This window comes from Capronia epimyces (genome assembly GCF_000585565.1).
Source record: "Capronia epimyces CBS 606.96 chromosome Unknown aczIQ-supercont1.1, whole genome shotgun sequence".
In the NCBI taxonomy this organism is placed as follows: Eukaryota; Fungi; Ascomycota; class Eurotiomycetes; order Chaetothyriales; family Herpotrichiellaceae; genus Capronia; species Capronia epimyces.
In genome coordinates this window covers 3,255,283-3,275,960 of record NW_006912904.1, presented here as the reverse complement: position 1 = coordinate 3,275,960, position 20,678 = coordinate 3,255,283, and the positions used below count along the sequence as shown (strand labels likewise).

The 20,678-nt window shown below is 53.1% G+C and overlaps 7 protein-coding genes across 7 annotated transcripts; 3 read left to right on the top strand and 4 right to left on the bottom strand.

The window, feature by feature from the left end:
* Positions 1 to 50: 50 nt before the first annotated feature.
* Positions 51 to 2,279, top strand: A1O3_01203 (uncharacterized protein; the record flags this gene model as incomplete). The annotated part of the gene is made up of 1 exon (XM_007731351.1): positions 51 to 2,279. The coding sequence occupies one exon, from the start codon at positions 51 to 53 to the stop codon at positions 2,277 to 2,279; it is 2,229 nt and encodes a 742-aa protein (XP_007729541.1).
* A 2,172-nt stretch (positions 2,280 to 4,451) lies between these two features.
* Positions 4,452 to 5,555, top strand: A1O3_01202 (uncharacterized protein; the record flags this gene model as incomplete). Its single annotated transcript, XM_007731350.1, has 1 exon — positions 4,452 to 5,555. One exon carries the CDS (start codon positions 4,452 to 4,454, stop codon positions 5,553 to 5,555), a length of 1,104 nt encoding a protein of 367 aa, XP_007729540.1.
* Positions 5,556 to 7,295: 1,740 nt separating this feature from the next.
* On the bottom strand, positions 7,296 to 9,467 carry A1O3_01201 (uncharacterized protein; the record flags this gene model as incomplete). Its single annotated transcript, XM_007731349.1, has 1 exon — positions 7,296 to 9,467. One exon carries the CDS (start codon positions 9,465 to 9,467, stop codon positions 7,296 to 7,298), a length of 2,172 nt encoding a protein of 723 aa, XP_007729539.1.
* Positions 9,468 to 10,815: 1,348 nt separating this feature from the next.
* On the bottom strand, positions 10,816 to 12,105 carry A1O3_01200 (uncharacterized protein; the record flags this gene model as incomplete). Its single annotated transcript, XM_007731348.1, has 4 exons — positions 10,816 to 11,496; positions 11,553 to 11,647; positions 11,704 to 11,837; positions 12,002 to 12,105. The coding sequence occupies 4 exons, from the start codon at positions 12,103 to 12,105 to the stop codon at positions 10,816 to 10,818; spliced, it is 1,014 nt and encodes a 337-aa protein (XP_007729538.1).
* A 951-nt stretch (positions 12,106 to 13,056) lies between these two features.
* On the top strand, positions 13,057 to 13,915 carry A1O3_01199 (uncharacterized protein; the record flags this gene model as incomplete). Its single annotated transcript, XM_007731347.1, has 2 exons — positions 13,057 to 13,759; positions 13,830 to 13,915. The coding sequence occupies 2 exons, from the start codon at positions 13,057 to 13,059 to the stop codon at positions 13,913 to 13,915; spliced, it is 789 nt and encodes a 262-aa protein (XP_007729537.1).
* Positions 13,916 to 14,616: 701 nt separating this feature from the next.
* A1O3_01198 (uncharacterized protein) lies at positions 14,617 to 17,241 on the bottom strand (the record flags this gene model as incomplete). Its single annotated transcript, XM_007731346.1, has 2 exons — positions 14,617 to 16,389; positions 16,438 to 17,241. 2 exons carry the CDS (start codon positions 17,239 to 17,241, stop codon positions 14,617 to 14,619), a joined length of 2,577 nt encoding a protein of 858 aa, XP_007729536.1.
* A 1,057-nt stretch (positions 17,242 to 18,298) lies between these two features.
* On the bottom strand, positions 18,299 to 19,954 carry A1O3_01197 (uncharacterized protein; the record flags this gene model as incomplete). The annotated part of the gene is made up of 1 exon (XM_007731345.1): positions 18,299 to 19,954. The coding sequence occupies one exon, from the start codon at positions 19,952 to 19,954 to the stop codon at positions 18,299 to 18,301; it is 1,656 nt and encodes a 551-aa protein (XP_007729535.1).
* Between the last annotated feature and the right edge of the window lie 724 nt (positions 19,955 to 20,678).

The following is a 20,678-nucleotide window of genomic DNA, read 5'->3' as shown; positions in this document are numbered from 1 at the left end:
CCGGTGCCAAGCCTGACATCAACCTCGTCAGACCCGCAATTCTCGCCAGGATGGAAGCACAATCCTTCACCTACATGCAGACACGCTCCCCGACCGAGGCAGAAAACCCTATTAGTCTTCTAAAGGACGTTGACGGCATTGATTCCCTCGCGAACGACCTTCAACAGGAGCGGAAGACCAGTAGCGCTGCTGAGACCCGCAGCCGGCAGTCACTCAACCCGCGCATCCAGTTTTTACGCCTCTCCGCCACAGTTCGAGGACGAGTCGGGATCTTAGGAGCAACACCGCCATATCAGCCCGTGCCGCCGTCTTTGTACCGTCCTCTCGCTTTCGATCGGGAACAGGACCCAGATACGCGATCCGAGCAGCAGGCGTCCTCGCCTTTGCGTAATCTCGCTTTCGCCCACTTTCCCCTGGTGCATGAGTCACAACGACACCGCTTTATAACTGACCGAGCCACCTTTCTCGACCTTCGAAGAATCCCTCGCTCAAGGACGACCAAGATGCCTCAGTCAGGATTTCAGGCGTTGATCCTATGTGGTCCCGGGATCGGACTCAGCACCTTCACCAGTGTCCCAGCAGAGTTTCCTAAGGCCTTGGTGGAAGTTGCTAACCGGCCCATGGTCTGGTATGTCCTTGATTGGTGCTATCGAATGGGCGTGACAGATATCACACTCATCACGCCCCCAACGTCGAAAGACCCAATAGCTGCCGCCCTCGCACAGAATCCGTACTTGACTTCTCTGCCGTCACCAACCCCCGACCTACTAGCTCCTGAAGAACTGGAATTCACGACACCGACCGCAGAGCTACTGAGATTACCAGAGGTGCAAGCAGCCATCAAGTCCGACTTTCTTCTACTGCCCTGCGATCTCATCTGTGCAGTCTCTGGAGAGACCTTCATCGAGACGTATCTTACCAGGTTAGGCGGACCAGGGGGTATTGGGGTTAGCACAGTCTTAGATCATGACACATCGAGAAACGAGCTTCTAGCCCTTGGAGGCGAGCGGCGAGGCCGACGAGGTGGCTTGTCAATTTGGTACAACACTCTTGACCGAGAAGAGAGCATCAAAGGCGAGGAATGCGACTTTATGTGTACTACCAAACTCGACCCCGAACATGAAATCCCACTGTCGAAGACCGCGTTTGCACAATCTCAGGGAATTCTTCGGAAACTGGTCTGGACGATGCCCATGTCTGAGCTTTGGGATCAATGTGAGGAGGACAAATCATGGAAGATTCGACAATCCCTTCTCCGGAAACACGGTGCGATCAAGTGCATGACCAAATATCGGGATTCTCATATCTACCTCCTGCCTTACTGGGTAAAGGATTTCGCAAAGCTGAACGAGGACTTTGAGTCCGTCAGCGAAGATCTTGTGGGCACCTGGGCGAAGGCTGAATGGCGCAAGCCTAGCTACCGGGCCCGGTTTGGTGCCGGAAAGATTTTCTCACAGAAGATTCCAGCAGAACGGAGTGTTGTTCCTTCCCATGAACGGCCGATCGAGGAAGAAATCGACTTGCTTTCGCTGAGCAGCACACAGATTACCGCGCAGCCACAGGCAGAGTCGTCGCCTACGCCACGTATCACCCGACTTGCATCGAGAGTCCACGCCGACGCAGAAGATAGCATCCTGTCGCCAACTGAAGGATCTGAAGCCGCGGAGGAAGCAGGGCCGGTACCTCTTGTTCCTCCCATCCTGTCTTACATACTTCCCTCGACCCCGACCGCGCCTCTCGTGCGGCGAGTCGACACGACACCGCTTCTCCTCTCTGTTTCACTATCCCTGGCGAAACTGCCCTCGGTAGAAGAATCGCTGGCCGCCAAAACACCGGTTTCGCCGTTCGCGCATCACGCCAAGGTCCACGCAACTACGACGATCGCGCCACGCGTCACCATCTCCCGTGCCGACACGCTTATTGACAGTAACAGCACAATTGCGACTCAATGCGTGATCAAGTCCAGTGTGATCGGCGCGTCGGTGGCGATTGGGACGGGCACCAGGATCACCGGGTGCGTGATCATGGACGGTGTTACGATCGGTGACAAATGTGTTTTGACCAACACGGTGGTGGGCAAGAAGGCCAAGATCGGGAACAAATGCTCGCTGGTGGGCTGCGAGGTGCAAGACGGCAATGTCGTGGCAGATGCCACGGAGGGTAAGGGCGAAAAGTATCTTGTGGGTGGGTTAGAGGATGAAATGGAGGACGAGGAAGGCTTGGGATTTGATAAGGCGAGTCCTGATGATGATGATGAGGACGAAGATATGTACTCTTGATAAGGCCTGGATGCCTGGCCACAATGCCCAAGGGGCTGTTGAATGCACGACTTGTGACATGTACATACCAGGATGGAGGGGGGGAGGTTCTTCTTGATCTCTGATCTAAGCATACCTAGCACCTACCTAGTAGAGTCGCCTTCACAGCACTAGGCAGGGTTCGCTGAGGACGTGTTGTTGTTTTCAGGGAGTGCAATACTGTAAGTACCTAATAATAGGGCAGATACCTGGTGGCTTAGGGGCCTCGTAAGCCTTAGCGCTTCTGCTGCGCGGTGGTTACAGAGGCTCAGGGGGCGAGGGCCATAGGCGGATGATTGCCTGTAGTACCCCGCGGGAAGCGCCCCCAACGCTACTTTGATACCGTAGTGTGTGGGCTCTAGGCACCGCTGGCCAGTCAGTGCTGTAGTGGCCACCGCTCGTGAGTCGGGACAAGGGGATTCTGTTCTCCACCGCGCAATGGCCCGTTCCCAAGCTCCAATTCATGTGGCCAGCATCTTGACTCTTCAGGTCACTCTAGCCATTGAAATTCTGCTCCTCTGGCAGATGGCATAAACTATGGCAAGACGAGAAATGTGTAAAGTTTTTGACAACTTGAAGACTATAATGAAGAGCGCCGTCTTTTTCAAGTAAAATTCACCATATCTATAGAGAATTTTCTAGTAAACATTTACCTTGAATTTTAGGCCACTTTGGTAGTAAGGAATAAAAGATAACTTACTTTACTAGAAAACTAGAAGAATAAAACTAAATAACAGGTTATAGCCTTATAGGTACTACTAGATAAAATATACATACTTGTAAATTGTAAAGGATATATAGTACTGGCTCTATATTTAAACAACTAGCGGCTTGGCAGCTGGTTCTAATTCGGACTTTCTTATTGTTGAAAGCACCTTCTCCGTTCCGCAAGTCGAGTCGTCCTTTCCCTTATTGATTAAATTCCAGCTGAGCACAACAATGATCTCCTTCTCGCTTTAACTTTCCACCACACCATAGAATGGTTCGTAAATTAGCAGATTAAGCCTCTAATTTAAATGCTTAAACGCAAACAAACTGTAAGTTGACAATCTGACAGAATCATTTTACTTGAGATCAGTGGAATTTTGCTCGCTTTATTTTGAGGGCAAAGACATGATTCCTGTTTACGGGTCAAAGCAGCTTCGTTTAAACGTGGCGGGTCGCGCCTCGAGCCTGTCACATCAGACGTTGCTCGAAGGCTGATCTAATCGGTTGTATTCGGCCATGCTTCGTCTTGCTTCGTCTTTCTTCCTGCTGCACTAGACATTACCTTATGGATTGAAGGATGCCTGCTAACCTGCAGCCTGCTTCTAGCCGTCCCCTGGCCCAGCCATCATTGAAATCTCGTCAGACGAAGAGGTGAATATCCTACAACACGAGTTTTCCTTTCACTTGGATTTTACCTACACCGACACCTGTATTCGTTGTCCCTTTGTCCCTTTGTCTTACAACTAACTGACTCTTAACCTAAAGGACTCTTCTCATTCACTCCCACCTGCGAAAAGACCAAAATCCGACACACCGGTCGGCAATGGCTGGTCTGCGGCCGCCCCAAACGGATCACGTGGTCCCTCCTTTGCCGGTCGGCCATCGGTCCAATCAAGCCCGCCTGCGGCTTCCATAACGTCACGTGATGGCGTGAATGGCGTTAAAACATCGCCTTGGAAGAGACTGTCGAGCATTTCCTACCCCCATACAGCGTCACTGGTGTCACACAGAGATGACTCGGCTCTTGACTTCAAACATGAGCAATCTCCACTCCCACGAAATAGACCGTCACCAAAGGCGGCAACTCCATTGGCGGATAGGATCGCCAAAGTTAGGGAGGCTGCCCGATCCGAGACCCCGTCCTTGACCAGACCATCTTCTTCCTCCCAGAAAGTGGTTTCTGTGGAGGTTCCTTTGCGACTCGGTTCTCGGGCTGCCGAGTCTCCCGGGAAACATGGCGGCCAGTTTCCAAGCAGGCATCAAGGCCCTCGATCAAACATCGAGGTTCAAATCCCACCATCGGAGCGCAAGGTGGAAAGACGACACTTGCTCCGAGAGCTTGAACAGAGCGCTCGTGTTGCCATAGAGAAGCCAGACCTGGTTCATCGTGTTTGCGGACAGACGGGCTTTTCGCCTGTGTTCAGTGTTGAAGAAGACGTTCGGGGGATGCGGAAGGTTGCTTCCAAGAAAAAGAAGAAAGCACCGAGCAGTGAAGTTGATTTGAATTGTGGAGACCCTCTCATCAGTTCCCTGCAGAGACTGCATCTAGGCAAGATGGTGCATCCTGCCGACTCGGCCCGGCAAGTCCTTACAAGCCGCTTCGAGGAGAACATTACGCCTCCACTGACATTTGCCAACGACGTCAATCAGAGACGGCTGCATGGAAAATTCCAGTTTACTGATCAGTACATCATTCGAGAAGGCATTAAGATGGCCTCTCCAAGCAAGAACACCGGCTGTTCCTGTGCCGACTGTGACCAATCGACATGCGAGTGCTTCACCAAAACTGTCCCTGATGAGGTGGGAAGGGGCACACATGAGGAGCAAGTCCGCACCTACGTCCGACGACCGGACGGCCTTGTTGTTCTATCCAATGAATATATTGATCGGGAATTAAACCCGGAGGGAAAACACCGGTTTGCAGTGGCCGAGTGCAACGATTTGTGTACTTGCGGAGCCGACTGTTGGAACCGGGTAGTCTCGAAGGGACGCACCGTGCCACTCGAGATCTTCCAGACTGCCAAATGTGGGTTCGGCGTTCGGTCGTCTCAGGATATTCACAAGGGTCAATTCATCCAGCGGTACCTGGGCGAAATCATCACCGAGGCGGAACTACGTCGCCGCGAGGACACGGCCGACGAAGGCGACTCGAGCTACATCTACTCACTAGACTGGTTCGCGGCGATCAATGACAAACAGTACCACGTGGATGGTAAATACTTTGGCTCAGCCATGCGCTTTGTCAACCACAGCTGCAACCCTAACGTGCGATGTATCGCCGTCCAACAACATAAAGGCGATAAGAAGGTCTATAACCTGGCTATTTTCGCCATCAAGGACATCAAAGCTGGCGTGGAGATCCGCATCGATTACCAGGCAAGACCAGCCAGTAGTGAGGGCAGCGACGCTGAGGCCGAAGCTGAAGCCCAAGGAGGCAGCGAAGGCGACGAGGAACTAGTGCGGTGTTATTGCGGCGAGAAAAACTGCCGCAAGTATCTGTGGCCGTCGAGCGCCAAAGAACGACGACGAAGGAGACGCATTTCGGATTGAGGTACAGGGCCGACGTGTGGCCGGACTGGCTGGCAATACCGGGGAACAGGAAACAACAAGCCCACCGCAGACGCGAGGGTAGGGATGTTGGCCTGTGTAAGAGCGAGTTGAACCTCGGCCTTGGTGTTTGTTTTTTTACTACGTACTACTGCTTTTACCACTACTTCTACCACTGCTGGTGGTGGTGGTGGTGGTGGTGCTGCTGCTGGAGCGAACTTGGGCGCGAGCGTCGGTGTTTAGGGCGAATTGAGCGAACCGGTTCAGGCTTCATTTAGTCTTTGGCCGAGACCGAGGCCGAGACGGAAAACCAAAGGGGATCTCTCGGCTGGAACGGAACTGGAACAGGATCTGGGACCACGCATAGCTGTCTGTATTGTATTGCGTTAGGGGCGCATTGGCTCGAAACGACTTGAGCTCGCATGGCCCTATGGCATGATGTTTGATAGAGGATGACCAATCTCGAGAGTTACGAACGTACCTTAGCGCAGGCTTCAGCTCTCTAGGTCAGCTCTCCTGGCCCTGGCCGTCGACTCGGCACGAACTCGACGGTAGATTCCAGATTCCAGTATCAATAGGTATCTCCTCTGCACGCACGGGACGGGAAACACCACACCGAAATGCCATACTTGCTCCTTGTGGGACGATCATGTACCATAATGGCTGGCGATGGCACCAGCTGGTCTGATTAGTCGACAATCAGAACCGTAGGACTTGCAAGAAAGGGTTAAGAAACGGTTAAGAAACGATTAGGAAACGGTAGAGAAATAATCGAGAAACGGTCAAGAAACGGTCAAGAAATATAGTCGATCGATCATAAAACTCGGAGAACTAAAAAGAATTATAGAAATCGCTGATCGATTAATTATCAAGATTCTACGAAAGTGAAGACTAATAAAATACTAATAAGAAAAACTCTAAGTCCGTAGTAATCTCTATCGACTGGAATTCCAGTCCCGTACGGATATTAATCTCCATCGACTAGAGTTCCAGTCCCGTACGGACATTGATCAACAAACAGGCTCAGGCTATATAAGGCTAGGGGACACGGAGAGAGTGTCAAACTTAGGCGCATCCCCGGCCCCTAAGCCTTGTTCTTTTGACCAGAAGGCTGGTTTAGGTATCCATATACTATATACTACTATACGGAGTACACTATATAGCCTGGGCTCCCCCTATACCCCTTTGATAGCGAACGTGGGAACATTTCAACCTTTGACAGAGAGAGGGTCGGAAGCTAACGAAGAGGTGAAAGGAAAGCCGGAACCGAAAATAAAATAAATAAAATACTCTATATATACTAGCGAGGACTGAAGATTAAAATAGAAACATAAAATATTTAAGAGACATTAGGTAATACATCCAAGAGATATTAGGCGTAGTGTGAATACGAATTGTTGATTATATGCAGACATCATATGTACAAATCTCACTATCTCCCTGTCTATACATAACGACCGAACGACCGACCGCACGACCGCACGACTGCACGACCGAACGCATGAATGGAGATTCGATATATTCAAGATGGAAGGATGTACGTATGTAGGCAATATATAAGTACACAAGATAGGCATGACGGTGGAGCGGCCGGGCGCCTTATTTCATGTAGCCAAATTCTGTCCAGCTTTCCTCGACTGGACCTGAATCCCTCACTCTCTCTTAGCACGCCTACAGCACCAGGACGTGTGGAGTTGACGTACCAGTTCCACCGATCCGATGAGACGAAATGAAGGACGACAGTCAAAAGCTCTCCTGCAGACTCAGCATCAGGGAGTTGTCGATAGTCTCCTTTCGGAACCCCGGGGCGCGGCCGAGACACGCGCTTGCATCGACCATCCTCTCGAGGAACTGATCCACGTCGAAGGTGACGAGGGACGGATAATTCGGTTGCTGCTGGTGCTGGTCTATGTCCTGGAATAAAGTGGGCGCGGGCTGCGAGGTGAATTGTGCCCATGCATCGGATGACTGGGACGCCAGTTTAGGGAGGTTGTGTGGATTGACTGTAGCACTGCCAGCACCGCCAGCACCAGTACTTATGACACCCCCAGATTGCGCACCACTGTCGGCGACCAGGGGCATCATGTCGGAAAGCAGCGTGCTTTGCCGAGTGTACGTGTCGTCGAACTCGTGTGTGGAAACCGAGTCCGTGAAAGGGTCTGCGATGCCGGCCACGAGCGGCGAGGGGGTGCGAATGCTGGCGTCAAGCGGGCTCGAGCTGCCGCTGGCGGTGGCCGCCGTGGTGGACTTGATAGAGCCGGCCTTGACAAGCCGGAGGACGGAAGGGTCAACCTCGACAAAGGAACTGTGGCCATCCAGGTAGATACCCATAGTCTTGAGATACTCCTCGACATCGTGCGAGTCGTACCATTGGCCGCCGTACCCGATGTTTTCAAGCAAGTCCTGTGTAGAATTTTCCGCCCGCGGCGTTTCGGCCTCGATATACGGCTGCGGCCCGAACACCACGGCTGGGCTCAGCAGGTTTGGCGGGTAGATGGGGTTCCCGTGGTGGTCGCGGCGTGGGTAGTGCGTGCCGGCGCCGCCGATGTGGAAGAAAGGTATGTCAAAGTTCTCCAGGGACTCCCCGGCGCGGCGCTTCAGCATCTCCTGAAACCGCTGTAGGATGCGCTTGCGGTTGGTGAAGCACAAGGTGAAGCGGAACCGGTGCTTGTACCAATCCGGCTGGATGTCGGGGTTCGTCAGGTTTCGGAACGCCCGCTCCAGGCACATGCGATGCAGGCGGCGGGCAAACGTCGTCTCTTGGAAGCTGTACGTATACACGCCAGGCGACGCCAAATGTCTTCCGACTGAGAATCGTTCGAACACGTCATCAACCAACAAGGGCTCGGGAACGGCGAAGAGGCCATCTAATTTGTCAAAGCCGGACTGGTTGAGACTGTCCAGGCTGTCCGTATACCACGGCTGCGAAAAATCAAGCAGCGCCAGGCTATTGTTGTCGTTGTTGTCGGTCTTGTTGTCGGACTTGTCGCTGTTCATGTTGTTGCTGACGTCCAGAGGGAGCTCCTCCAGTTCTGGTCCGGCACTACTAGAGAGCGCGTCAATGGTGGTATCACCAGATGCTACATCGGCCTTTGCTGGCGATTGAGACGACGACTTCCTTGCGCGTGGGACGCTGGCCCGCCTGTTATTCTTGTCCGGTCTGGAAGATTGTTGGGACTCGCCTTTGTCAAGGTTGGCAATCTTTTCCTCTTCGTCGTCCGACTCCGGGGCGGCAAGCTTGGACAGGGCGACGAACTGTTCCGTGGCGGCTTGGAGTTGGCGGCCGATCGAGTAGTGGGATGCCAGGACCCCGGCGTTGACCAGGTTGTCGTGTAGGGTCAGGAATGTCTTGTTCATCTCTTCAATGGTATTTTGAAGATCCGCCACCTGCTGCTTTAATGCCGAAATGGTGGTTTCCTTTCGATGCCGGTACGCCCGCTGTGCCAGGCGAATCTGAGTCCGGCGACGGTCGGCAGCGGTTTCATCTTGGGTGTCGAGCCTGGGCCGTCCTCTGTGTTTCTTGCTCTCGGCCTCGATTGGGTCCTCGGTGTCGTTGACCGAGGCTCGCTTGGTCTGTTTCCTCCTCCTCGGCGGTGTAGGACGGACCTCCTGTTCTTCGGTAGACAGACGGATACCATCACTGAAGTCGTCGCTGATCATAAGACCACCATAGAGCTCATCTGAAGACGTTGCCTTCCTCTTGCGAGGGATCCGGTTGACCTCCTCGTAAGGCTGCGTCAGGCCGTGTGGATATTGGGAGGCCGAGAGTATGTCCAGATCTCCACCGACAGCCGGCGGAAGTGAGACGCTCGAGGACACGAGGAGGCCGGTGGGGTCCTGCAAGAGTGGCTGGAGGGAGGCGTATGTACCGTCGCCATACTGCTGCTTTGCATAGTGTGACATGGCGAGGGACATGATGGGCGCTGATTACTGAACTTGACGCTCAATTGGCGAGCAAAGTGGAAGTTGAGGTGTGGCTAATAAATACAAGGAGCTGCCAGTGGCCACCAGGACAGGAGACGGTCTCCGGTCTCTGTAAGCGAGCCTGGGATGGGTGATGTCCTGGAACGGCGGTCGAGGACACTGATGGAAGCCTGATGGTGCTCACACGGCGTCCCCGTGGAGATATCACCTATCAGGTGTGCCTGGAGTCTGGGCTGCGAGGGATGCTAGGATCCTGGATATGGGGTATAGTCCAAGTCAGGTCAGGTCATCAGTGTGAGCCAACGACAGCAAACCAGGAGGTCAACGTGGACGTCGCTCAACAGCTGTGGCTGTCTGCTTGTCTCAATTCTCAAGAAGGAGGCTCTCCCCAGACGAGGGTGCCTGTGACTGTAATACTCTCTCCACTGGCAGACCGCTGGCTGCTTTAGCAAAGTTAGTCATAGCAAGGGCGTGTAAAACGGCGAGGGCCAAAGATTTCCTCGGAGGTAAGTGCAAGTGCGTACGTAGTATTAGTACTACTATCCGTACTTCTTAGTAGTTCGTCCTGCCTGCAACCTCGTGCCCGTGGTCCTGGTCGGAAAGCCTTGCAGGCCGACTGGGCGCCGGGACCGTTAACAAGAGAGGTCTTTTAGGAGTCATGCCAATATGCCTGCTTAGTCCTTGCTGGCTAGTTCGTAGTAATTAGTACTTAAGGAGCTACGGCTGACTGGCTCGACAGCAAGATGGTGCTCGAGTCTAGCTGGACTAGGCTTAGTAGCGACGCACTGCACAGACGATGAAGAGTAATTTGAATAGTAATCAGTTAATCATCGTCCATGCCTCAATTTCCACCGAGGCGTCAAAGTACGGATACGTCCGTAGCGGGTGGTACGGAGTACATCGCTCCCTTACTACCTCTAACGTATTAAAACTGGCTGTTTTTCGCATCCTTTGTAAGCCAAAGCCATAGAACCGAGCTCAACACGCCCTTGCTATGTCATGGCCATTGCTGACTCTGACTCACTTGCCCCAGGCCGGCTTAATTCTTACTCCGTTCAGATACTCCGTACACGTATCCGTACACCTTTCGGACTGCCTGTGGTGCCCACGTTAATCGTTGACTCTGCCTTGCTAGGTCTGCCTTGTCATTCCTGCTTGCCGCCCCGCTGTGTTCTACTCCTTTCTCAAGGCTCGGCCGGGCATTCGAATGTACAGATGACAGATAATAGTAGATAGCAGCTAGCCTTGTCTAACAACAGTGTTTCTATGAGTACGTAGGCACTTCTGGCCGTCGTTCACTCACGAGGGTTGGACGAGATGGAGATGGAGCCGGACCTCGTTATATTCCCCGATTAAACTCCACCAAGTCGCCTTCTCCGCCTTGACCCCAGAACTCCTTTTCCAGGCTTCTCACCCCAACCGCCTGACGCTGTGGGAACACCGCCAATGCAAGGGGCAACGCGAAGATACTTGTGGTGAGAATGAGGCCCAGATTCACCGGCAACACCATCCTTGGCCTCTGCTTCAACCATTCTGTCTTTTGCAGACGAACTAGGACGAGCGGCGGAATGACCATGATCGGGGTCGCGTTCAGGACCCGCGAGATGGCTGTCTCTCCCACGGCCAGGATGGCTGCCTTCCGCGACTTGCCCAGACTGGCAACCTCCTTACCCGTCTTCTCACGCTCGGCCTTTTCTGCTTCGGACTGCACAGGGAAGATGTCGATCCCGCGGCGAATCTCCTCGCCACGCATGAGGAAAACGTTCAACGCACCGGCGGACGCCACAGCTGCAAAGGGCACCAGCCGGCCTAGGATCAGTTTCGTGTTGGGCGACACTCGCTTCAGCCGCGGAACGATAGCATTGAGCCCCACGGCGACGGAGCAGGATGCGGAAACTGCAAGGAGGTAACTTTCAATCATGATCTTTGTGGACAGCGGAGACGACTTGTTGGCGTTCGAACTGTTGATCGCCACATTGAGCGACTGGTTAATTATCTGCCATGCGACTGTGCCTCGGGTCTGGGATGGTATCGTTAGCGTTTGGGGTTCTACAAGCTCTTGGACGGGTCTCGTACGCCGAGGTTGGGAGTCAGCATGCCTGCCGTTACCACGAGGTTGGAGATGACGAAGCATGACATGCGAAAGGGAAGAAACACTGGCTCTCCCGTATCTGCGCGCCTGTCAGCATCAAACCTAGACTGTGGCCATCTCCGCTGGTGGTTGTACCTGGATGGAGTGTTGAATCCACAATCTTTTTGGCCGTCCATAACTCCGGTGTCACCTCCTTTGTTTGCCCTGTCTTGTACGCCGTCACGACTTGTTTGGCATGTTCGAGGCCCGACTTGGAGACGAACAAGGTTCTAGCAAGTATGAGTCAGTCGACTGCGTCTCAAGTCCGTTTGCTGGTAAACCTGCGCTGCGGTATTGTGCAGTACCTTCAGCGGCCACTGGCGTCGTAGTGGCCCGTCCAGGGTGATCCAGGTAACAAAAAGCTCATGCAATTCATTGCTTTAATCTTCCTCACCTCGGATCTGTTATCTGTGCCGCTTGCAAGACACGACCCCAGTAGGTCGAGAGGTCATACTGAGAGGCCGGTAGGTCGCGACTGCCGGGCAGTGACGCGGACATGGCAGGCCAACGCGGCCGAGAGCGTCGAGAGGGGTCGCACACGGGGTACGCTGAACGAGGAGGCCCGAGGAGCTGTTTGTGTGTGTCGATCAGAACAGTTGTAGTCGTGTGCGCATTATTCGAATCTCGTCAACCTGCGGCTTTCGGCGGTCAATGGGACGCGAACGAACAAGGCAGGTGCGGCGACCGTCAGCCTCGTGCTCCGAAATAACCGAAATGCCGGAAGCTGGGCCACGTGACTTGGGAGCAAGGCTGAATGGAATGATGATTGGACATTGGATCCTGCAGGCTCGTGTGCATCACGCATCTTGCTCTTGACCGACCATCCTGTTGAACATCCTGCTCCGGCCAGTGCCTTGCGCCTGCCCTGAATACAAGATCGGCTTCTAGCCTACCTTAGTCTCATGATTCCCTATCTACGACGCTGTCCATCTCGGCAGTGGGCGGTCCTTCTGTGGGTCTGTGTGATACGTGGCACCTGTACCCTCCTACAGCATCCCTCACAGTATCTGTCCGGTTTGCTCGAAATATGAATTCCACCCGGCCTTCAATAGGTCTGGCTCCAATTGCGCTTTGTCTTCAGTGTATAGCATGCGGCGCCAGAGACGCTGGAGCGCAGCATGCATGACCTGGGCCGGCGTGGTCTACGTTGTCCATTGCGTATTCACTTCCCCTTCCACTTCCACCTCCACCTTTACTCGGCCAAGTCTGTCTGAGGGGTGACTTCTACCTTGTCACTGACTGATTGACTTACTGACCGACCGTCTTGATACATTCTTCCATTCCCGGCTCCTCCAAGAGTACGTGAGTATCCGTTCCGACTGACCATCGCCATCTGGGGGAGACAAGTCAAGCAAAGGCATCCAACAATCCTCCGCCCATAACGGCCATACACCTCCCCTGAGACCACACCGCTGTCACACTTTCGCCGACCTGGTGACGCACGTCAGTATGTCAGGCCTACGCTTCGAAGACAAGATCGTCCTCGTGACCGGTGGTTCATCAGGGCTGGGCGCCGAAGCCAGCCGACAATTCATCGACGAAGGAGCACGGATCTTTGTCATGGACCTCGCCGAGAAGGGCATCCTGGGACGCTTGGGCGAGGAGAAGGCGACATTCTTTCAGGGAAACGTGGGCAAGCCCGAAGACTGCGAGACTGCGATCCGCACATGCATCGACAAGTACGGCCGACTGGACATCCTGTTCCACAACGCCGCGCAGCCTACGCCTATGACCACGGTGCCGTTCCACGACCTGGCCAAGTTCCAGGAGATCATCAACACGAACCTGTGCTCGCTGTTCTACCTGGCGCGCATCGCGATCCCGCAGATGCAGAAGCAGGGCAAAGGCGTCATCGTCGTCACCGCCAGCACCTCCGCCTTGGGCGGCGAGTACGGCATGGCCAGCTACGCCGCCTCCAAGGCCGGCCTGCTCAACCTCATGCGCACCATGGCCATCGACCACGCCAGAGACAACGTCCGCATCAACGCCATCTGTCCCGGATACATGCCCACGCCCATGACCGAGGGCCTGGGCGACCTGATCAATGTCGTCCAGGAAAGCATCCCGCAAGGAAGGGGCGGCGACCCCAAGGAGGTCGCCCGTGCTGCCTTGTTCCTGGCTTCCGAGGACGCCAGCTACATGACAGGACATGGTGAGTGTTGAGCCCGCCACAATCAGGCCACGCTGCACGTTCAGCTAACCTCATGGTTCTACCTGCACAGCCCTCGTCGTCGATGGCGGCTGGTCCGCCCATTCCGGCGCCCCGAACCTCTTGAAATATGTCCCGCAGCAGGTAAGTCGTCAATAGGTGGCGGCATGCTACGAGGTTGTCTTGGTTCCGCAAGACCCGGTTCTTTGTACTGATACACCAATCTTCAGTTCCGATACGATGAGAGCTGACTTGCTGGCGTTGCTGGTTGGGCACTGGCACTGGCACGGCCTTGGACTATGGGTCATGAGCATCGAACGGGGCAGTTTGAATGGGATGATTTACATTTACCTATGCGAGGGGGCCGTCAGATCTCACGTTCTCTCCTGGCCAGCAAGTACTTCACTGTCACCACGGCCGTGTGCAAGGTAGTCGAGACCATCAAGGCCACCACCCACTCACTTATGATTGGGCTGATTTTGGCAAAGTGAACCAGTAGCAGATTCTGAATAATCTATGTATTTGCACTACCTATCAAGGGATGACAGAATCGCTGACTCTTCAGGACACGTCTTGCTTTCCTCCGCACCTCCACAGCATCTTCTGCATCTTTGAGCCGTCGTAAAACGACTTTTGACCGAGTTTGTTAACAAACTAATTAACGGATCCGGACCACTGACCTAATATCCTCCATCGCCGCTAATGGCGGGGCCCCCTTCGGAGGGAGATGAGACCATTCACCTTGGCATACGGTGGCTGTCGATCGGACAAGCTCATGGGTTTGAGAGTGCTCTCGTGCAGAAAAGTCAGGTTATGCAGGTCGTTTGCGTTATGCGTTCAGGCATTGTGATAGAAGCCCCTCACTCCTTTATGGCATCGGCGAAAGAAACGCCCGGCTTGACCTCGCTCGACTGAGGTTCATCTTCCTTGACAGCATCGGCGAAAGAAGTACCTGGTTTGACTTCGCTCGATTTGGCTTCTTCGTGTGCTTTGTCGCCGCCATCACCACTTGCATCGAGATCATGGTCCCTGACTGCCTGACTCTCGTCGATGATTCTGTCTTCTTTCTTCTTCTCCTGCTTCACTCCTTCGCCATTCTCCGCCTTGGTAGTCCCTGCCTTCCCCTTGGGTTGCGGTTGACCAGACGCCTCTGCGGCGCTGGTGCCATTTCCGTTTGGGGTCTTTTCGCTCTTTTTCCCCTTTGGTTTTGATTTCTCTACTTGCTTCTCGGCAGTCTCCTTTCCCGACTTGCTTGTTTCAGGTGCTGATTCTGGAGCTTGGTCTGTCGCTCGTTTGGCGGATGCGACAGCGCCGTCCTTCGCATCAGCAGCCTTTGTGGCTACCTTGTTGGTAGATGACTTGACCTGTTGCTTCGTTTCCTCGCTAGTCAGATTTGCGGTTGCTCCCTTGACGGTTTCCGAGACTTGGTCTGTAGTTCGCTTGGTAGCTGCGACAGCGTCATTCTTGATGTCACCAGCCTTAACCGCAGCCTTGTCAGCAGTTGATCTAACGTTTTGCTTCGTTTCCTCGCTGGTTAGATTTGTAGCTCCTCTCTTGACCGTTTCCGTCACAGACTTGACGTTTTCCACCGCTTGTTCGACAACTTCAGTAGTAGTGTTTTTGACCGATCGTGCTGTGGCTATGACTGACTCCTTGTGCTCTTCATCAACCTTATTGGCCGCTGCAGCCTTGATCTTGTCCACGGTGTCCCGGAGATTCTTTCGTAATTGCTCCACATCTTGCTGAACTTGCTGTTTCAGCGTCTCGGAGTCAACGCTTGGTATGGACTGCTTGAGCTTCTCTGATCCTTGCTGAACTTGCTGTTTCAGCTTCTCGGAGTCAACGCTCGGTATAGACTGCTTGAACTTCTCTGATCCTTGCTGGACTGCGCTCTTTGCTTGGTCGAAAGCCTCTTCCAATTCTCGCTTCACTTCATCGCCATCGACGATCACGGCGTCATCTCCAATATCTTCAGATGTGCGGTGCATCTCTTCAATAGCCTCACTTAATCTCCTGGAGACTCCCTTGGATGCATCTTGAAGACTTCTTCGGGCAAGGCTTGCCTTCTCGCTGGCTGTACTGTGCTGTCCTCTCTCTGTGCGCTTCAAGTAAGCAGTGACGAAGAACTCCACGAAGAGACAGATCAAAGGCACCAGGTACAGGCAATTGAGCAAGATGGCAAAGACCTGACCACTTGTGTCCAAGCAGTGGACCCACTGCAGTTCATCCCGGTATCTGGTCTCTTCTCGGGCAAGAACTTCTTCGGCAATGTGCACGGCATCAATTCCAAATGGACGACCTTGTTCATTGAGGACATTCTCCGCAAGACCTTCGTAGCCTGCGGCCCGTAAAGCAGCCTTCTTAAGCCATGCTCCTACACTAGCAGACGCCGTGGTTATTGCAGAGGACAGGGTACTGGAAGCTTCAGATGGCACATCCGACAGCACTTTCGAAGCCGTGCTACCCAGGTGGTAGATGTAGGGAACGCTGACTGGTATCTGATATGCAATAAAGAGATGCAAAAAGGCATATGTAGCGCCGAAGCCAAATTGGATGATTTGGAGGCTGGTCAAGGACTGCTTGAGCCACTTCGGTAGTCGAATTCCCAGTGTAGAGAAAAGATAGAACGTGTACTGTCACAAATTAGCTTTATGAGAAAGTAAGGTAGCGGGTTGACCAACCATGATGGCGTGGACTGCAGAGTTCACGAGTACGAACACCCAGATGGGTGATGACATGTATCGAATGCCTGCCCACATGGATATAATAGCTCCGGCATGGTGATAGGTTTGCAACAAGCTGCTCTTTTTACCTTTTGCCAGGATGATGAAGGTGTCGATGATTTCGTAGAACTTAGAGAGATAGAAGATCCAGCCATAGAATGCCAGCCCTTCATTCCACAGCCTGCCAACATCAGTGGGCTCAGGACCAAGACCATCGGCAGCGAGATGTAAAAGTCGGTTTGTCATTGTCCAAGCACTGCTAGTAGCGTTGTATGTTGCGGCATTTCCTGCACCGCGAGGCCCCTGTAGCTTGCAGAGGGCATCGACTGTGTCTGTCAACTTCCACTGTTCACCCCATATTGGCAAAGATAGGCGCATAGCATTGACCATGCCGACAAAAGTCCATGCCGAGAATAGTGCCAGAAAGGCATTGTGCAGGATGACCAGAAGCTTAAAAAGTCTCGTTCTGCTGAACGCCCATGGTTTGTACTTGCGATTCACGTTGACCGAGTTTGCGAGAGTAACAAATGACATGTAGACCAGAGCAACGGTGATAGGCACGTTTGGGGAAAGGAGCGCATTGTACAGATCGGTAGGAATCGTGAATGGGTGCGCAAGGCTCGGACTGTTTGTTGGAGGAGGTACTGTTGTCGGTTCCGGCGAGGGAGGAAATTTGAAATAGGACGATGGTAGGGTCGTGACCTTGACTCCGGGAGAGGTCTTGCTCAGGCCGAGCCAATTGATGACTTCGGATGCGGACATGGCGCTCGATCAGATCGATATTGTAGGCGTACTTATCTACCGCCAGAGATAGTTGTCGCGTGAGGTGAGGCGTTTGTCACGCAGGCGCAGGCACTTGAGCGTCAAGCGATGAGTGACAACGCGACGACAAGGGAGAAGGGTTGGAAGGTTCCGTTCAGATTGGGGCTATAACATAGTAGACGCGCCGTGGTTGGAAGCGCAGGAGCAGTTCTTTGTAGAGGACGACAACCAGTGAAGAGGGACAATGTGGTGCGTGGTGATTTGAGCAGGAAGAAGTGACCGCGAACGGACAACCACTGTGAATTTCCAGGCTGTTACGTCGACACAGGCGGGTGGTTGGGTTGGGCTGTTACGTAGTTGTAGTTCAGTAGCGGCAGCGGTACCTGGGGAGGCCCTTAGGCACCTTAGGTAACCCGCCTGCCCCAATCGAACTTAGTTTAGTTAGCGGTTGCTCTCCAAGATCCTGAAGAGTCCGTGCTCCAGGCTGCCAACCCGCCCTCACGTCATCGTCCTCGTCACCGCCACAGGCCATGGATACCTCGTAGGAGGTGCGGATACTAAAGTACGGTTCCTAAGGTACTACAGTATGTGCCTACAGAATATAGTTTCTTTATCAATTAATGAATCTGAGGTGGCCGAGGGGGCTCCTGCTTCTCGAAATTGTTAATTATTGCACCACTGGCCTACTAGTCTCTACCTCGAGACAATATTAGACAAATGCTCTATTCGTCCGAAAGCATGCGCCGCACCATCAATCAATAATATAGAGTACGCCGTTGAGCCTGTGCCAGATCAGGAAGCAAGAGAAGTGTGATGCAGCGGGGCACGGACAATTGTTCCTTCGAACCACCTAGCCCAAGGTAGCCTAGGTGACAGCGTGTCAGGCGTGTTATGCTCCTACCTACCTCCATGGGTGCCATGGCATCATTATCACATACTCCGTACTCCGTACATCATCCTCACTGCGTTGGGCCAAAGGTGCCTCCAAAGCCTTGGGCCTTCTCTGCCGCCACCAATCAGGTCCCAAGGTCCTTGTCCCTTCACAACATCCAGACTCTCATGCTTGGAGGAAAAGCCCATGGAAACCAAATCCGATAGCGCCGTCAACATGTGCTCGCCCTACTTCCTCCATATTCTTCGCATCCAGGACCAGGAGATAGCTTTTCCCTTCGTGACCATCCAATACCACGGACAGAAGAACGCCACCATCTTCTTCACTCGACTTCGGGTCTGGTACGAAGACTGGCTCACCGGCAGTGTGGCCATGTCTACTCCAACGCAAGGTCGTATGCGTAGAAGCATCGCACTTGACAAGCTCGTCAAGAAATGTGGATTTCCCTGTATTGCAGACGCCGTACATATATCGATGCTTCTTCGTCACTAGTTTGGGATTAATGATAGGCAGCTCAAACGCATCTTCTTTGTTGCTGGTGTATTCCAAAATGGCTTGCGCACCTTTTGTAGCCGCCGTGGATGGCGATGGTAATCGGTACCTTCGGTAGCTGGGGCGAATCGTCGAGCCAAACGAGTGATTGGAAGCATGTACCTTGGGCGAATCGCTAACCAGGTTGTCCAGATAGAAATGCTCTAACACGTCCATGTTGTCGAATGCGGCTAGGTCAGCGACAATGTCCACTGTGCCCTCGGATGTGCTCGACGGCTCCTCATATGCGTTGATGGTGTGAAATGCGAAAAAGGCATCTGACGTATATCTTGCAATGAGACCTCTGCCACCTTCTTCTGCTGGGCGCTTATCGATGACGAACCAAGTGGCCGGTTGCGTGCTATCATAGGCCATCGCGTCAAGCAGATTCCGGTGCCACAGTATTGAAGCCCCGCCGGCTTTATAGAAGGAGTTCCAAACACACAGCACCACATAGTTCTCGGTCAAAAAGAGCGAGTGCAGGTATGCTGCAGAATGATGGATTTTAGCCAAGATAGAGGTTTTGCCAGAGGACGTAGAAACTCGGAAGATTCGATAAATGGGGCTCCGATCGAAGTCAAGGTTATAGTTGAAGACATGTCCTGTGTTGGGATCTGATTGTGCATGGGCCCCGCTGCCCAAGCCCTTGAGTTCTGGGTGGAGAGTCGTTTGACGGGCAATGCCCACAGGCTCCAGGCTTTCAGGGTCAAGCATCTGCATCATTGTGGCGTCTGTCTTGTTACACAAAGTCATGCCTTGTCCGGGGCCGTGGGGGCTGTCCAACCTCTCACCGGTTTTTGAGAAACCCGGAAAATTGGCTGACATGGTGACTGCCACGTTGATTTCATTCGGCTTCGGCTCCCCATTCGGATGAAAGACAGATTGGACTTTCCGAAAGAATGACTTGCAAGGGTCATACTTGGCGGCGAACGTGAACCCGTCAAGTTTCCCAGTCTTTCTGATCTTTTCGATCAGTCCATCACTGGTCAGTCGTGAATTGTAGGTGACCCGAATAGGCTCATTAGCCTGAGGGGCATGGATCTGAAAGCGGTGGATTTGAGAGAAGCTGTCAAACCAGTGGTTGACAGAGAAGCAGGTCTCTTTGGACGTCTTGAACGTTCTGGGCCCCAGCCCAGTTCGAAAGAGGGTGCCGGCGGTGTATGCTGGAATTGTGCCCTCTACTCGGAGCTCAACTGGGCTCCTTTCTTCATAGTGGGTGTCAAACCCCAGTGCATTTGGCCAGTCGTTGTAATGAGGGCCGGAGAGGGCTTTTCCTTCAAGTGCTTCCATCTCTGAAACGCCGTCTCCGTATAGTGGGTGATAGCGTGCTCCCGACTGTTAAGCGATGATTGACCGGTGAATCTGACAGTAGTCTGCGTTGTCCGAGGTTGTCTTGCCAAAATCTTGTTGTTACCATCACCGACTCCTACCTGTTATGTTTATATAGCTGTGATAAATATTTCACCATGTCGGGGTCTGTGATTCAATCTCTCCGCCTCAAGTCAGCTAAGTACGTAAACACCATAACTTGGACATTCTGTCAGGACCGTCGAGTAACAACTGCAACAGCATGGATCATCAAAAGGGGTATGTTGTGCGAACTCAGTATTAGGCAGCCTCGCCTACCTCTTACGGCCGAGAGATCTCAGGCTCTAGTCCCGAAGCTGTGTGCTTCGCGAGGCCCAAGGAAAACAACAGAGACACAGACGCACTTGATTCTGGTGCAATAGACTATTCCTTGATTCCTCAAGTGATCAGCTGTCCAATGTGAAAGTGCCTAATCAAGAGAAACATAGATTGGGCGGGAAGGAAATAGAAGACTGTGAGGCAAAGTGTCACTAGGCAGGTTCGCACACGCCCGACCAGCCCAGATAGTAGGAGAAAGGGTTATTTCGTTTCTGTAGCAGTATTCCAGGACATTATATGGCTGGAAGTAGATGCCGCAACGGACCAGCATAATAGGATTCGCCATGCCAGGCCAAGGGCTGGGACGCGAAGAGACTGGGTAAGTCAA